This window comes from Mustela nivalis (assembly GCF_964662115.1).
Source record: "Mustela nivalis genome assembly, chromosome: 4".
Classification (NCBI taxonomy): Eukaryota; Metazoa; Chordata; class Mammalia; order Carnivora; family Mustelidae; genus Mustela; species Mustela nivalis.
The window spans coordinates 154,648,817-154,667,719 of record NC_139023.1 but is presented as its reverse complement, the minus strand read 5'-3'; the positions used below and the strand labels follow the sequence as shown (position 1 = coordinate 154,667,719).

General features: G+C 39.9%; 1 protein-coding gene across 1 annotated transcript in view; it reads left to right on the top strand.

Moving 5' to 3' along the window:
* Positions 1-18,903, top strand: part of GALNTL6 (polypeptide N-acetylgalactosaminyltransferase like 6) — a 1,234,529-nt gene that overhangs the window by 1,156,068 nt on the left and 59,558 nt on the right. Inside the window, exon 10 of the mRNA XM_082726947.1 lies at positions 13,662-13,883. Within this exon, the coding sequence (XP_082583073.1) occupies positions 13,662-13,883 (222 nt within the window). The remainder of the gene's footprint in view (positions 1-13,661; positions 13,884-18,903) is intronic.

Here is an 18,903-nt window from a genome sequence, read left to right as displayed (position 1 = left end):
TCAATTCCATTGTAAATGGGACTATTTTCTTAACTTCTCTTTCTGCCAGATTGTATTTATCATAGAAATGCAATATATTTTTCTGTATTCATTTGTACCCTGAGGCTTTATTAAATTCATTTATTGATTTGAACAGTTTTTTGATGACATCTATATAGTTTTCTATATATAATATCATGTCATTAGCAAAAGTTTTACTTCTTCCTTTCCAATCTGAATGTCTTTATTTATTTTTCTTGCTTAATTGGTCTGGCTAGTATTTCCAATACTGTGTTGCATAAAAGTGGCAAGAGTTGGCATCCTTGCTTTGTTCCTGATCTTAGAAGAAAAGTTTTCAGTTTTTCACCACTGACTATGATGTTAGCTGTGGGTTTATTATATATGGCCTTTATTATGTTGAGGTATGTTTCTCTATATTGACTTTGTTCAGAGTTTTTATCATAGATGAATGTTGGATTTTGTCAAATGCCTTTTCTGCATCTATTGAGGTGATCATATAATTTTTAGCTTTCATTTTCTTAATGTGGTATATCACATTGACTGATTTGTGAATGTTGAACCATCCTTGCATCCCTGGATTAATTCCAATTAATCATGGTGTATGATTGCTTTAATGTATTGTCAAATTCAGTTTACTATTTTCTTGAGGATTTTTGCATCTATGTTCATCAGAGATATTGGCATCCTTGTAACATCGTTGTCTGGTTTTGGTATCAGCCTTATACTAGCCTCATAAGATGAATTTGGAAGAGTTTCTGCCACTTCTATTTTTTGGAAGTGTTTGAGGATTGGTTTTAATTCTTCTCTGAATAGAGTTCACCAGTGAAGCTATCTTAACCTGTACTTTTTTGGGAGGGGTTTGTTTTGTTTTGTTTTGTTTATTTATTTATTTGACAGACAGAGAGATCACAAGTAGGCAGACAGGTATGTGGGGCAGGGAGCAGGGAGTCTGATGAGGGGCTTGATCACAGGATCCCAGGATCATAACCTGAGCCAAAGGCAGAGGCTTTAACTTAACCTACTGAGCCACCCAGGCGCCGCTTTGGGAGGTTTTTGATTACTGGCTGAAACTCCTTACTAATAATCAATCTGTTCGGATTTTCTATTTCATCATGATTCAGTCTTAGTAGGTTGTATCCATCTATCCATTCCTTCTAGGTTGTTCAATTTGTTGGCCAATTATTGCGCATAGTAGTCTCTTATGATCCTTTGTATTTATGTGTTATCAATTGTAATGTCTCTTTATTTCTGATTTTATTCATTTGAGTCCTCTTTTTTTTTTTTGGTGTGTCTAGATAAAGGTTTGTCCATTTTATTTACCTTTTCAAAGAAGCAGCTCTTAGCTTCATTGATCTTTCCACTATCATTTTAGTTTCTATTTCATTTATATTGCTCTAGATTTTACTATTCTTTTCCTTCCACTAACTTTGACCTTTGTTTTTCTTTTTCTAGTTCCTTGGGATATAGAATTGGGTTGTTTATTTGAGACTTTTCTTGTTCCTTCAGGAAGGCATTTATTGCCATTAATCTACCTTTTAGAACTGCTTTTGTTGCATCCCATAAATTTTGGTATGTTACATTTCTAATTTTGTCTATCCCAAGACATTTTTTCACTTTTGACTTCTTTTTGACCCATTAGTTGTTCAGTAGCACACTGTTTAGTCATCAAATATTTGCAAATTTTCCAGTTTTCATTATATAATTAATTTTTAGCTTTTTACCACTGTGGTCAGAGAATGTGCTTGATATTATTTCAATCCTCTCAATTTATTAAGACTTGTTTTGTGGCTTAACATCTGATCTATCTCAGAACTTGTTCCTTATACACTTGAAAATATATATTTTGCTACTTTTGGATGGGATGTACTATAAATATCTAGTAAGTCTATCAAAGATGTCATTTAAGGCTGATGTTTCTTTATTAATTTCCTATCTGAGTTATCTATCTGTTGATGTAAGTGAAGTATTAAAGTCCTCTACTATATTGTATTGCTATTATTTCTCCCTTTAGGTCTGTTAATATTACTTTATATATTTAGGTGCTTTTATATTGGATGCATAAATATTTACAAATGTTATATTCTCTTGTTGGACTGGCCCCTTTATCATGACACAATACCCTTCTTTGTCTCATATTACAGTTATTGTAACAAAACAAAATGTTTTGTCCAATGTAAGTATATTCAGCTTTCTTTTAGTTTTCATGTCCATGGAATATCTTTTTCCATCTCTTCACTTTCAGTCTGTATGTGTCCTATATCTAAAGTCAGTCTCTTGTAGGCAGCACAGGGATGGGTACTTTTGTTTTGTTGGTTTTTGTTTGTTTGTTTGTTTGTTTTTTAATCTATTCAGCCACTCTATGTTTTTTGACTGAATAATTTAGTCTATTTACACTAGTTATTAATGTAACTATTGATAGGTATGTACTTATTACATACTTATGTAATTAGTTATTTATAGGTATGTACTTATGACCAGTCTGTTAATTGTTTTTTGACTATTTTTGTATTTCCTCTCTGTTCCTTTCTTCTTCTCCTGCTCTCTTCCTTTGTGGTTTGATGACTTTCTTTAGTAGCACGTTTATATTCCTTTCTCTTTGCCTTTCCTGCACTTACTATAGGTTTTGTTTTGTGGCTACTGTTATGCCCCGATAATGGGTCCGTGATTAAAGGAGCGAGACTGATAAAAAGCGAAGGTCAAGCAAAGCTTTATTTCGCGCCAAGCATCAAGAATCTAACCGAACGTTCAGGACGCACCTCTTACAAGAGAGGGAGACCCTTCTCTGTTTCACAGACTAGCTTTTAAGGGCAAAGGCCATGCGGTCGGGCCTGGCCGTGCACAGGTGGCCAATGAGATTGTAACACACACAGGAAACTCCACAGTGATGCTAGGTGACCAACTGAATTACAATTTACCCTAGTAGACATTTGAACCAGCCTATCACACCTTGATTAGGATTGGAGCCAAAAAGGCTCCCAAAGGGTGGGGGCCCATACTCCTTGGTAGCTAGGGAGATAGTTTGCAACCCTGCACTGATCCGATGTCTCCAGGTGGCCTGACCTACCCCTGTATCTGGGCTTTGTTACCTGGAGCTGGTTTCCGGGTCTTGTATTTAAGTAAATCCCCTGGGGGAAGAGGAGCAGGGACAGTTTAACTTTAATGAAAGCCTCTTGCTAAATAGGTCCTTACAGCTAACCTGAGGCTTACATATAACAACTTCTATCTATAATAGTCTATTTTAAGTTGATAAATCTTAAGTTTGATCCTGCTCTAAAACTCAACATTTTTACTCTCCCCCACCGTACTTTATCTTTTTAGTATCACATTTTACATCTTTTTGTCTTGTATATCCCTTAGCTAATTCTTATAATCATAGTTATCTTTACTACTCTTTTTTTTTAACCTTCATACTATCTTTGTAACTGAGTAACCCATTACTTTTACTATATACCTACCTTTCTAGTGACATTTATGCTTCCATATGTGTTCTTGTCACTAAAAAATGCCTTTTCTTTTCAGTATAAAGAATTCCCTTTAAGATTTCTGTAAGGCCAGTTTAGTGGTGATAAACTTCTTCAGCTTTTGCTTGTCTATAAACTCCTTACCTCTCCTTCAATTCTGAGTGATGTTTTGCCAGATAAAGTATTCTGGGCTGGAAGTATTTTTTCTTTTAGCACTTAAAATATATCATGCCATTCCCTCTGGCCTGTAAAGTTTCTGTTGAGAGATGGAAATGAAAATTCAAAGAAATGTATACACCCTCATGTTAATTTCAGCATTATTTAAAATAGCTAAGATATGGAAGTAACTTACGTGTCCATTGATGTATGATTGTGGTATAAATATACAATGGAATGTCATTCAGCCCTAAAAAAAGAATAAGCTTGCCATTTGCAACAACATAGATGGTCCTCAAAGACATTATGCTAAGTAAAATAATCAGATAGAGAAAGATAAATACATGATCTCCTTTACATGTGATATTAAAAAGAAAATAAAAGCTCATAGATACAGAGAGCAGATAGATTGCCAGAGGTAAGGGATTAGGGGTAGGAGGAATGGCAAACTTTTTTTTTTTTTTAGTTTAAATAAATTTTTATCACATTTCTAATGAAAATCTTGTATCCAGAGTATATAAAGAACTTTCAGAATTCAATAATAAGAACACACATCAAAAAAAAAACCCTATTTTTTAGATGGGCAAAAGATTTAAATAGTTCACCAAATAAGATATACAGATGATCAATAAGTGCATGAGAAGATGCTTCACATTATTAGGCATTAAGGAACTATAAATTAAAACTATACTTTTTTAATGGCAAAAATAAAAAGAGTGACCATGCTGAGTGCTGAAGTTATGGGTTTGTTTTTTTTTTAAGATTTTATTTATTTATTCGACAGAGAGAGATCACAAGTAGGCAGAGAGGTAGGCAGAGAGAGAGAGAAGAGGATGCAGGCTTTCCACCAAGGATAGAGCCCGATGCGGGGCTCAATCCCAGGACCCTGGGATCATGACCTAAGCCAAAGGCAGAGGCTTTAACCCTCTGAGCCACCCAGGTGCTCCCCTGAAGTTATGGTTTAACTGGAATACTCATACAATACTAATGGGAATGGAAAAGGGAACAACCACTTTGGAAAATAGTTTAGCAGTTTCATTAAAAGTTAGACTACTTAACATATGCCCAGACACACTTCAAAATATTTACCTAGTAGAAATTAAACCAATATCCATACAAACACTGTTCATAGTAGCCTTATTGTAACATCCCCAAACCAGAAAGACCCAAATGTCCATCAATAGGTAAATGGAGAAATGAATTGTAGCATAACTACATACTACAATATAATAAAAAGAAATTCATGCAGCTACATGGATGAACTTAACAATTATGCTTAGTTTAAAAAGCCAGACAAAAGTGCATACTTTATTATTCTATTTGTTTAAAATTCTTGAAAATATAATTAATTAATTAATCAATCTAGAAAATACAAACTAAATTATGGGAACAAAAAATATATCAGTGTACAACACCAAGAGTGAGTTCTATGGTTTACCACCCAAAACTGTGGGCTTTGGGTGATGGTATGTCAATATGGGGTCATCTATTGTCATAAATGAACCACTCAGTTGGGAGATGTTGTTGATAATGGGAGAAGCTATGAATTTGTGGGGGCAGGGACTAAATGGGAAATCTCTGTAGCTACCACTAATTTTGCTATGATCTTAGAGTTGCTCTAAAAAAATAGAAAAAATTTAGGTCTTAATAATTAGGGAAAAAATAGATCTGTGGTTGCCTGGCAATGATGGTAGAGGTGCCTAAGAAAGGAAACAGAGAGAGGTATATGGAAACATTTGCAGGTGATGTATATGTTCCTTATCTCAATTGTGACGGTGGTTTCACCAGTATAGACATAGATCAAAATGGGTCAGATTGAACACTTTAAACATCAGCAGTTTATTGTATATCAGTTTTTCCTCAGTAAAGCTGTTTTATAGGCTTACATGCATTTTCTAGTAAGATATGTTGCTAAATAATTTGCAGAGCTATTCTTCGTTTGTCCTCCATCTAAAGGCTACATTAAATGTTATCGGAAACACTACCATAAAGATCTAAAATATCCGGTCAAAAGACAGAACAGAGATATAGTTAAATTATGTCAAAAAGCTCAGAGCAGGTAACCAGTTGCAAACAGCTCACATCACCTTGGGGAAGAAGAGAGGAAACTGCCTGTCAGAGAAACCTCCCTTTTTAGTACTGGGTTAGCCACCCTCTCCTTACGCTGAAGGATTCCCACTGACTTCAAAGAAGTCTTTAGATCAGAGAGAAAGCAGTGCTAGGCTGACTAATTGTCCTGAGGTTGAGGCTCTCTTAAAGGGATTCTCTTTTGAGCTGTATCCTTGATGACCTGATCACTTTATCAATGATAAGAGGGCTTTAGGGTGGGACTCTCTTAAGCATCAAAGAGGAGGAAAGAAATGCATTTAAATTGAGGCAGAATTTTCTGAAGTCCTGGGATAGTGAGTGACTGGGACAACTAAGAAACTGGCTTGGCTTTGGTAGCTCCCAGCCATTGCTGGCGGAAAAGCACCAAAAAAAAAAAAAAAAAAAAAAAAGTGAAGAAAGAGAAATCTATTATAAACCCATCATAATACAATAGCTTAATATTGACCCAAGCACAGCGTGTGGGCTGGGGTCAGGCGGGTGCCCATGTAAGGATTGCTTTTTGCACAAAGAAATGGAGGCACACCAGGAGGTGAGGGGGCCCAGACAGTACACCCATGGCACAGCCTCGTGGCCAGACCATCCACCGCCAAATAATCTGCTGAGAATCTGAATAGGGATTGTATTTTTAGGATCATTAAACAGCAGGGTCTAAAATGTTGCTGGCAAGAAGAAATAATTAGTGGAGAGATTTCTGCAGTGTCATGAATCAGCAGGTATAATGGAACTATCTATTTTCTTCATGTCGCACAATAAAAATGGTCAGTCAGAAGCAGAAATCTGTTCTTATAAGCTGAGCTAGAACATGATTTAATGTCCCTGGTAAAACACCAATTCAAAGACCTTATGAGTGTTAGAATTATGAAAAGATTTAGTGTCAGACAGTGCAAAGAAAACAAGCCTTGAATTCTAAAGATTGCTAATATAAGGCTGAGTGTGTTAAGTGTGTGAATAAATATTTGGGCAACCCCGAGAAAGGAGCGATTAATCCCCATTTGGGTTGAACGGAGGAGCGTGTGATAACACACAGGAAAGCACTGAGGTCGACCTAAAAAGAGAGAATGTTATCAATGTCTTGTACGGAGAAGGTGCTCAGAATGACAGTTTTTATATCGTTTATCACTCAGGAATTAGGAAGGTCTGCAGCTTTTAAAAATAGAGAACTAGAGACATCTTCATTTGCTTTCTGCACGGAAAAAGAAATGTATTCTTCAGCTCCAGTAGCCCTCCTTCTCAAACTGTTACATGACTTTCACACTGGATGGAAAACCAGCAGGTGAAAACCTCTTGGACTGACCTGGAGTAGGACTGGGCCCTCTCCCTCAGTCTCCCTTGCTTCCCACTCCGAGCCTGGCTGGACCCAGCCCAGATGTGAAGAGACAGAAGGCCTCCACCTACTTATTTGCAGATTAAGGTTAACAGTAAGCCCTAAATTGTCCGTCCTGGCCATGCTGAGCCCTCACCTCCCGCTTCCAATTAGCACTGCTGTTATCTTAAACGATGTAGCTGCTTCCCTGCTTGCTTCCCAGATAGAGCACCGGCGGGATCCCACCTGTTAGAAACAGAAAAGCAGTGGGATTAAGAAGCGTATTTAGATCAACTGTGTGTTATGGCAGGCTTCTCTGCAGAGAGCCTGAAACTTCTCTGGAATGATTTCCACAGAAGCAAAACATTCACTATGTATTGGCAATAGCATGAAGATATGCCAGATTCTTAAAAAATATATAAATATATATATATTATATATATAAATATATGTATAATATATACATATATATGCGAGATTCTGGATATACAGTCACTTAATGAATTTTAAAAACCATCACGGAGCATATATTACACACATATTATATATATCAGCAGTAAGGTTGCCAGATTTGGCAAATAAAAAAATACAGGACACCCACTTAAATTTGAATTTCAGATAAATAACTTTGTTAGTATAATTATGGCCCCTGTGTTAAAAGATACACTAAAGCATATTAAAAATTTTAAAGGTTTATTTGAGCAAAAGTCTGTTTGAATTGGGACGTGTCAAACTGGAAGTGATTAAGGGCAAAGATGAACACAGAGAAAAATACAAAAGCAAAGAAAGGAAATAATTTGAATGGCTATAGCTTAGAGCCTAGTTGTCTATTTGTGACTGGTTGTGCCTAGTGTTTTGATTTCATAATCTGGAGACATTTACAAGCTTGGATTTTGGTTTGCATAGGTAAACCACCATAACATTAGGAGCCCCTCAAGTCTAGTGGCCTCCTTGTTTAATTTAATTTAATTCAATTCAATTCAATTCAACTTAACACATGTAATATTGATAATGCAAGCATTATCAATTGCACTCATATTTTTAAGTTATTTGTTATTTAACTGAAATTCAAATTTAACTACATGTCCCACATTTTATCTGGCATCTCTACTTGGGGAGAATAAGAAGAGTTTCTTAATGGGTGAGTTCAGACAAATAAGGAGAAGAAGGACATTGAAGCAGGTGAAACCGTATGGGAAAAGCCAGGAAATAACTGCATTTTTTAAGTGGCAATGAACAAAGCAGATCCCATAAGCAGAGGTCTCTTGAAGGAGAATAAAATTCAAGAGGACTGTTAGGGACCCTCTGGAGAATGTCTTGAACAGTGGGCCACCCTTCTACAACAAAATGGTGAGGAGTAACTCAAGAGTCAGCTGTCAAACTTCTTTTAGGGGAATCATCTTTGCCCAGTAAAATACCTGGAAAGGACATTGTGGCTATGGAATGATAGGCTTCAGGGTTTGGCCAGGGTAAGCACAAACAGACAAAGAGAAAGCGGATTCACTCTGCATGAAAAGGGAGAAGAAATGAAGACATTCTGGTGCAGTCCTACTGAGGAGCCTTAAGGGGAAATTTTGAGGACAGCAGGATGATAGGGGGTCAAAAGACAGAAGAAATTTTGGCAAGGAGAAATTCTCTATAACAGCCAAAGAATATGAAGGAAGTCAAATATCCCACCCATGTTATCGGCTGTGCCTTGTCACCTGAAGATCTGCCACAGCCCTCGAATCTGCCGTCACAATCCATACCTTAGTAATCTACCTGGGGAGTGTTGGAGAGGTGAGGAGAAGCACACAAGCTCCCTGCTCAGGGCTCTGCAAAACAGAGAAGAGAAAGCAAGCCTGAGGCAAGCCCCCAGTAGGAAAGAAAGGTCCCCCAACAGGAAACCAGAGCGAAGGATGAATGTGTGAACACCAAGCCCTGGGAATCCACACAGATCTTGAGGAAGAAAAGAATGTGTAATTTGTCTTGAAGCAATTCTATTTAAGTCTCAAATAACAGGAATCCCAGCTAACACCGGGCTCCGTGGGTACGAGACAACCTTGATAGACCCAACTTCAGATACTTTGGGAGTCCATGATTGCACATATAGATCTGCCAGGGTCCATTCTTTATTCCTTCTTTTGTCTTGATAACTATTTTTTGGACCTTTCGCATCTTCACCAGTGTTCATTTAACCAATCCTAGGGAGAGATGGGCCAACTCAGATTGATTGATTTTTCTCTTTGTTCCCATCTCTACAAAAGACGAGATTGGATGTCTCAACTGCACGATCATGTGTACACAGCTGAGAATGCTTCTGTGAGAGGGCTGTTTGCTCCTTTCCCGTTACCTCCATGTATTTGGATGTGTGTATGTAGGCTCCTATAGAAATATCACAATGAACTTAAATGTGTATAGAATTATTTCATTTCCTGGAATGAGTGAATTTATTCTTCAATCTATAAAAGGCCAATAAAACTTTTGCAACTGCTTGTAATATTTCTCAGCTGCAGTTCCAATGTTTTCCCCAAAACCGTGTGCTGATTATGGTGGCAAGTGAGCACAGAGTATTGTTACTTCCAGAATAATGACTTCAGAATGATATTATCTGTCCAGTCACCTGCACTGTTTGGGAGTGAGGACTATTCCTTAACTATAATAATCGACTCTTTAGATAAAAAGTTTCCTCCTGGTAGGAAATTCAATTCAGAGAACAGAGTGTCTATAATGGAGGATGTCTAATGAGTCATCGGGAACATTAGAGAATGGGCAAGATGTTGTATTTATGTTTAAATGTTTATGTAATGCTCATTGCTAGGGGGAAACTAGCTATTACAGTTCTTGCAATTATCGTGCTGTTTTTCTTTTCCCATCTCCTGGAAAGCTACAAAAAAGGATGATTTGACATTATCCCTGGAATACATTCATGATCCTGCTGCTTCCTTTAGAGTGTTTGGGAAATCAGCAAACCTAACCTGCAACCGAGTTTATTTTAATTTGAAATGGACATGATAACACAAAAGCTACCAGGCTGGTTAGCCATCCTGGTTAGCTTCCCTAAAGTTGCTGACAATTTACCAGCGTGTTGTCTCCTACCCCATTTACTTACTGATGATGCTTATCCTGGCTAACATTTATCATGACACCTCGAGTCATTTCCAATTGAATGCATCTGAGCTGATCATCTGAGTTCCTCTTTGAATTTTATAATAACTCTATTTCTATTTCAAAAATCCAAAGCAGGGCACCTGGGTGGCTCAGTTGGTTAAGCGACTGCCTTCGGCTCGGGTCGTGGTCCCGGAGTCCTGGGATCAAGTCCTGTATTGGGCTCCCAGCTCCCTGGGGAGTCTGCTTCTCTCTGACCTTCTTCCCTCTCACACACTCTCTCTCTCTCTCAAATAGGTAAATAAAGTCTTAAATAAGAAAGAAAGAAAGAAAGAAAGAAAGAAAGAAAGAAAGAAAAGGTGGTTCAGTCCGTTAAGTGTCTGACTCTTGGTTTTGGTTCAGGTGGTGATCTCAGGGTTGTGGTATCAAGCCCCACGTCAGGCTCTGCACTCAGTGTGAGTCTGCTTGTCCCTGTCCCTCTGCTCTTCACCCCCCAACCCCACTCAAATAAATAAATGTATAAAATCTTTTTTAAAAAAATCTAAGATAACAAATGTATACCCTTTGGTACCAACACTTTTAAACAATTTTTTCCTATTTCAGCACCTTTACCATTGGATATATGCACACATTATGAATTTGTTCACATTCATTTTATAGTATATTTTTAATTTAATAATTAGCATGCCCAGATGAGCACACACATGTGCTTGGAATCATTCAAGGTGCTGGGTTTTTTAATTAAAAACAGATCTATACCTAACTTCATGGAATTTACAGTCTAAAAGAGCTCATGTATACATGTCAAAATAGGTACCTTAGTGACAAAGCTATCAGAATTTTTAAGGCATGTCTCTACCTAATAAAGTCATTTTCTCATTACTCCTGGGTAATTTACCTCTTTGCCTCTGCTTTTTTATATTCCCTTGCCTTTTTTCACTTTCATTTATCAGAGAAACATAAAGCAGTAGAAATTAAATATTTCCATTTTAAATAATAATTGGATTTTAGGATAAAAGTAGGAACCTCAGCCCAACATCTAATTTGAATATAAATAAAGTTTTAATAAATTATTGACTAATTTTTTCCATTCTATCTTTGAATCTTTTTGTTAATCATAAAAATTGTCTGTCCAAGGACAGATAAAAATACCAAGCATTTCATCCACAACGTTTATCAGAATGAAAGGTGGATGGCAAGATGATGGTGAAGATTCAGACATAAATGTTACAGGTGTGTATAGCACATGGCGTCATCACAAAGCAGGAGTCTCCACCATCACCTGTTTCCTTATTTTTCTCCAAACAAATCAGGCAGTGCAGAATGTGTGGCAAGGGCTTCACTATTACAAAACAACATTGATTTTGGCTCTGATCGTCTGTCTAGGTAAACTGGAGTCAGGGGCGTGGAAAGTGTTGATGGGCAAGGCAATGCTATTGGGATGTCAGGCAGCACAGCAATGGCAAATAATAAACCCTCAGAAAAAAATTCTTACACTCTCAATGTCAGGAGTCTTGGAAAGGAAGGAACGCAGAGGCAACCAAGAAATCAGAGTAGTCGTTGTAGCACTGTATCTTTTCTGCACCTTGCTGTATTAACTGAGCCCTTCCTCATGACTGCCAGCATCCAAAAGTAACCAAGGAGCGCATGGAAGCAAATAGTGGGGAAGGTGGGGAGTGGTCGGGGGTGGCATGGAGAGAAGCTTAGATGAAAGAGAGACACACTGGGGACCCTGGAGGTGGAGGTGGTGGGACAGAACAAGAAAAGGGTACAATCTTACTAGGACTAAGATATTTGGAGATCTGACTCCCAGCAGACCTCTGGGCAAAGGTCCAGGCCTTAATTAGGATTTTATAATAATTTTTAAGAGAAAATGATTTTCCTAAATATCACTAGTTTTTCCTTTAGTCACTTATGCCTGGATCTTATTAAAATTTCCAGTCATTCTGCTCACATTATCTTCCAAGTACAGATGAGAAACTGAAAGGAAGGGTCCATGTCACAGCAACTGGGCATTTGAAATAAATTCAAACACGAAACAAGAGCCAAAGCCTATGGGACCCCGGCTAGGAAACTAGGCGACAAGCTGGGGACATCAGAACTCAGACCCTCTGGACAACTCAGTTGCTCTCACCAGTGCTTAATATGATAGAGCTTGGGGGCACCTGGTGGCTTGGTTGTTTAAGCATCTGCCTTCCACTCAGGTTATGATCCCAAGGTCCTAGGATCAAGTCCCACATCAGACTCCCTGCTAAGCGGGGAGTCTGCTTCTTCCTCTGCCTCTGCCTGCCTCTCCACCTGCTTGTGTTCTCTCTCAGTCTCTCTCTCTGTTAAATAAATAAAATCTTAATATATACATATGTATTATATATATTATATTACATATATGTTATACATACATACAAATATATTACGTATATATTACATTATATTTAATATATACATATGTACATATATATGTATATATATATATATATATATATATATATATATATATATGTATACGTGTGTGTGTGTGCATGTGTATGCCTAAAGGAGCGTCAGAGTACATCTCATCTCAGCTAAAGACCACGGGAACAATTCAGTTCATCTGTAGCCAAGCCCAACACTAGACCTCCAATTACTCTAATTACTTTCTGCTAATAATAATAATATCCATAATACCTACTGTGTGCCAGGTACTAGCACAACTGTTTTATACATGTTACTTCACTCAATCCTACAACCACTCCCATGATGTAGGTGCGAATTACTATCTGTGTCTTCTCGGGTGAGGCATGTGAGGCTTGGAGTGGATGAGTTATTTGAGCCCTCTCAAAACTTATGAAAGGGCTGAGCTTCCTCCCCAGAGCCCACACGGTCTCCCGCTCCCAAGGAGCACGTTTATTTCCCTATCATCAGCCTCCCGCTTCCTTCACCCATGGAAACATCTGCAGAGAAGCCCGGCTAGTTCGTGCTTCCCTTAGCTTCATTACGCTTCATTGTGCAGTAAATTACTGAATTCTGCTTAGCGGAATTGTACATAGAAAATATCATCAGAACACAAGGTCTTGAATTTAGTAATGCTGGGTTGTCTCTGTAATTGGGAGAAAAGAGTAACAGCTTGTTTGTCCTCATTCTTTCCAAGATCCTAACTGTTCCTTGAAATGGTTTAAGCAATTTGATGCCTGAGAAGGACTTCATTATCTCCAGTTTCAACTCCTTTAGTTTTGCGTGGAAAAAAAAAAAAAAAAAGAATTTATAATCACGAAATAACAGGAGGGATGAGAAAGTTGATGTAATCGTAAGCTGAAATTTAACAACTCTGATAAATTACCTAACCAGTCGTTGAACCCCAGAGGCAGAAATGCGTGCAAGGCCTCAGACTAACCATATCACACCCCCTCCCAGTTATGAAAACGCCCATTTATTGAAAAAACCACCAACCAGCGCTGCCTGCGGTTGGGCGGTTGTCGAATTTCTTGCACTTTTTCCAGTTCTAGGGCAACAAAAATCACCCTCTGCGTGCCTAGGTCAAATAAATGGCATTCTTTTCTGCTGCACAGAACCTGAAGCGGGTGGCGGAGACCTGGATGGATGAATTCGCCGAGTACATTTACCAGCGACGCCCAGAATACAGGCACCTCTCCACCGGGGACATCTCCGCCCAGAAGGAACTGCGCAAACAGCTCAAGTGCAAGGACTTCAAATGGTTCATGGCTGCGGTAGCCTGGGATGTGCCTAAGTACTACCCTCCAGTGGAGCCCCCGCCGGCGGCCTGGGGGGAGGTGAGGAGAGGCTGCATGAAACCCGCTCTTGCCTCAGCGCGTCCATCTCTCCTGGGCTCAGGTGGCGGGAGGGACCGGCTCCTCTGCCCTAGAGCCCAGTAAGATTAGCGTAAATCACCTCTGATAAATCAATGTCCAGCATTTTTTAGAAATTGCCAGGGGGGCGGGGCGGTGTGGATCGCTCCTGGGTGTCTCAGTCCTCAGTCCGTGAAGTGTCTGCCCTTGGGATGGGGATCATGATCTTGGAGTCCTGGAATCGAGTCCCGTGTAGGGCTCCCTGCTCAGCAGGGAGCCTGCTTCTTCCTCTCCCTCTCCCTCTGCTCCTCCCGCGCCCCCCCACACCCACCATTTTGGACTCTCTCAAATGAATAAAATCTAAAAAAAAAAAAAAAAAAAGAAAGAAAGAAAGAAAAGAAGAGAAATTGCCAGGGAGAAACATTCAGTCCTCAGCGTTGATAGTCCCACCCAGACCCGCTATGGATTCTCCAAATGGAACACACCTAGAAAATATTTCTATGTATTTGAGATTAGTGAAATTGCCATAAGAGCTTGCAGAGTATGCAAATAGCTGTTACCCTAGAGTATCAGTAAGTGTGACCCGATCTCCATGATAAAACTCCCCCTCCTCCCGACCTCCATGCATAGCCATGTAGCTATTGGCATATGCATGGATGAGGTAACAGAGTGGCTTGACTATTTTCCTAGCCAGAGCTGATATGCAGCCTCATGGAGAAATGCTTTTTCATAACACCCACAGCTGTGGCACATGGAGGAGTCATATCGGTTGCTTCAATAGGCACTACCCTTTCCACCTCAGAATGCTGCTTTTCGATTTCACTTCATGACGTAAAATGGAAAGAACTGAATAGCCCCAGTTCCCAAATTTAAAATATCTTATCGTTTTGCATAGAAAGGACTATTGTGCTGGGCGCATTTCCATTCTGTCCTGTTACTATAGCTTTCTCCTCATAGAAAAGCATATGCTAAAGCAAGGACTAAAATTGGATAAGATGGATTTATCCTAGCAATTCAGTCTGCGTTTAACAGGAGGCCATGAGGGGGAAATTGCAGCCTGGGTGGGAAGCTAGCACTGTCCTCGTTCCCAAGGCTTTCAGAAGCCAGGAGGTAACAGTGGTGCCTTGAGAGGAATCCTTTTCATCATTGTCTTTGGTTTTGTGGTGTGGGGGGACAACATGCCTTAGCCTGGTTGGTGTCTGGTCTGTAGCCTGGCAAAGCTGTGAATACAGGTTGTCTCAGGGCGTAGCAGCAGTGACCAGGAGACGGAGGCAGCGTAATTGGGTGAGTGCTCCCAGCCCCCCTTGGAAGGTGTTCCATGAGCACTGCCTGTTTTGCCAAAAAGGTCCAAAAGGATCTCCTCTACCTGGGCCTGGATACCTGAGGCATAAAGGAGAGCGTCAAGGTCAAGAACATCACTGCACGTTTCATTGCCCAATGTTTTTGAATGTGCATGGGGTCCTCATACGGGCTGCTCAAGCCAGTTAGCAATCTGATCTGATACTTTGCGTCTTGAACATTTCATTAAAGTTTCCCTGGAATATTAGTCATATTAGTCTGCTCCCCTTAGCTTGAGGTATCTACCGCAGACTTCATTTCTAGTGGAAATGTAAAGTAGACCCCACGAAGAGCTTTCCTAGCTAGTCTAACGCATGGTATGACACAGGAATTTGTTGTTCAATAAACAGGAGAGTGCCTTTGGGAGGTGTTTTTGGTTCAGGTTCTGTCTGCCACCTGTTGTCATTTAAATGTAGTCCTGATTTAGGGACTCAGAAATATTCTTAAAGACCTCACAACATCACTGCCTGATCCGCAACTAGTGAAAAATCTCGTCAAGCTTTTCTCCATCTTATGTGAAAACATATATTGGTTCCTATGTGGTTACTACTTCCAACTGCAACAGGTCACATTTTCCCTTCGAACCTGACTAAACCACAGCCTGTATTTGTAAAGCACCTGGCTTGGAAACAGACTCAAAGATTCCACCGATTTTCTGAGAAAAAGACACAACCGCCCAAGAAAAGTCAAAATAACCATCTGAAGGCCAGGTCAGCTATGCCAGCAGGTTGTTATTCAGTACCTTTGACTATCTTACACCTTTATGTAGCTTTCAGGGCCCACGGGAACATTTGCATTCATCATTTATGATCTACACAATCAGACATTGAGAAGATCAGGGGTTTTGTTTTGTTGCTATTGTTTTTTTAACACAATGGCAAACTTCTTTCCCCAAAGCTTCAGCACAGCAAGCAAAAAAAAAAAGGTCATATCTAGGTTTCAGGAAAGAAGAAAATGGGGGGGTGGTGTCTGGGTGGCTCAGTGGGTTAAGCCTCTGCCTTTTCAGCTCGGGTCATGATCTCAGGGTCCTGGGATCGAGCCCCGCGTCAGGCTCTCTGCTCGGCAGGGAGCCTGCTTCCCTCTCTCTCTCTGCCTGCCTCTCTGCCTACTTGTCATCTCTGTCTATCAAATAAATAAATGAAATCTTTAAAAAAAAAAAGAAGAAGAAGAAGAAGAAGAAGAAAACGGGGCTACAGTTCAAAGGCCAGTGGCGTTCGGTTGCATTTGTTCAATGAAGGTGTGGTCCACCGCAAGAATGAAAACTAGAAGACTGGAGGAAGACAAAAAGAAAGGAAAGCCACAAGTGACAGGGTTTGGACTGGTAAATAGCTGTGAAAAAGACCTATTTTCTAAACCGAGGAGATTCTTGAGAGTAGAAATAGTACCTGTACATTTAATCCAGGAGGCAAGAGAAGTGTTGAAATGCAGCTTGATCTAAAGGAAATCATGAAAAAGAGAACTATTTCCAACTATCCATGAGGCAATAGCAACCTACTTCTTAACAGTGGATAAAAATGACTGAATGTGAAGAATATTTCTATGGATCATTTTATCTTGGAAAAGAGCTCTTTTGAAGTGATCACTCTGATGTTTTCCTTCTCCCTTGGAGAGGGCTTTTAAAAAAATTTTTTTTTAATATTTTGGAATAATTTTAAATTTGCAGAAGAGTTGCAAAAGATGGTACCCAAAGTTTACCTCAGTTCTTCCGATGTTAACCTCTGAAGGTTTGCCACATTGACCGCAGCTCATTTAAACTAAGTAATTAACATCAGTACGCTGCTATTAACTAAACTACAGATTTTAGCCAGATTTCACCTGTTTTTTTCACTCATGTCCCTTTTCTGTTCCAGGACCCAAACCAGTATATGAGAGGGTTGTTTAAATTTCCTATAAACTTTAAATTAATTGTTAGAATGGGCAAATCTCCTAAATAAATGTAAAAAGGTCAATTGCTATTTTTGTAAGAAAGGGAAAAGGGAAAAGCAGACTCTGTGGCTCTTTGAAAGCGGTTCTAGAAAGGAACCACAAACCTCCAGCAATGTAAACACAAGAATCCTTTATGGGAGATCCGTGCCCAAAGCAGGATAACTGGCTGTTTTATGCACTTGTACTTGGAACGGTTTCCACCTGCTGTCGTGCGCCAGCCTGATTCTGGGTAAACAATGAAGTGCTTAGGCAATTTTTGGCGCTGGTTGTTAGAACCCACCTTGTAAAGGATACGGTACAGGCCATAAATAGCCTATAAACTGCTACTCATTTCCTTGACAAGTTTGGCTGGATTATTGCATTTATCTGCTAACTCGTCTCTCTGCATCTGCCCTCCCTCCCTTTTGCTTGTTCTCAACAGAGTCCACTAAAAATGGAAGATCTGGCCACTCCTCCATGGTAGAGATGGCTACCATCTCTGTTGGGGTAAAATTCAAAGTCCTTCTGCATGCCCTGAATGATCTGACCGTTGTTGCATCCCTCTCACCTTTTATCTTACTACTCGCCCCCTGGGCTCCTCTTCTCTAGGGACAATGGCCTCATCACCTTTCCTCAAACAGGCCAGGCAAAATCCCACCCCAGGGCTTTTGCACTTGCTCCTCCTACTTAAAGTCCTCCCGCCCCAGGAATCCTATGGCTCCTTTCTTCTGATCCTTCCTCAAAGGATCTGTTTTCTTCCAATCCTTCCTCAAAAAAAATTATCTTCTCAATAAAGCCTTCACTGTTCATCCCCCTGGGGACAACAGTCCACACACACACACGTCCACTTAGATTTATACATTCCCAATCCTCCTTCCCTGCTTCATTTTTCTCCTCAGCATCCATCACTCTATTACAAGTTTTATAATGCATTCATTTATCATGTTTCTCATCTATTTCTCACACTAGGAAGAAAGATTCATGACACAGAGATTTTGTTGAATTGTGGACTACCACTCTTCGGCAGTTAAAAAGAGTGTTTGGCATAGAGTATACGTATAATAAATATTCACTAATCAAATGAATGATGAATGAACGGAGGATTTGGGCTCCCTGTTGTCCCCCTTGCCACTCATGCTCTGCCCAGAACCTCCATGGGGTACACAGAATTCTCACTCTGCTCCACCACACGGAGGAAGAGCCTCCGTGCCTTCCCTTGTTGGCCGTTCATCATGCACCACTTTGAAAGCTCGGCCAGGAAGAGTTTGAGGTCAACTCTCAGGGAACCCATCTTGATGTACTCTCAGGTCTACAGTCCCCATGATAGTCAAGCAAGATACTCAATGTTCTCCTCTGATACCTTCAGGAGAAAAAGGGAAAAATCCAAAAGTGAGAATCCTCTATTCTGGCAATTTCCAAACTCTCCCTGCCAGCTTCTTACTTAAAAGCAAGAGGAGATTAAAGTCACATCTGACAGAGCAGTGCTCTCCAGGGTAGAAGTCACTCCATCCTGCGGGAGTGACTCCCTCAGCGAGTGGCCAGACCAGGCGGAGTGGTGGGTGGCGTGCGGCCCAGGGGACAGAAACAGGGTTTTGAGCCATGTCCTAAGTCGAGCATCCTTTTGTGCCATTCAGATAGAAGCCGTGTGCTTTTCCACACGGCTGTGCTGGATAGGGTAAGAGCAAGTTTAAAGTGAAAAACTATTCTTAAACCAGGCACATATGGAGTGCCTTTTTTGTGTCAAGATACTAAATGAAAGAAG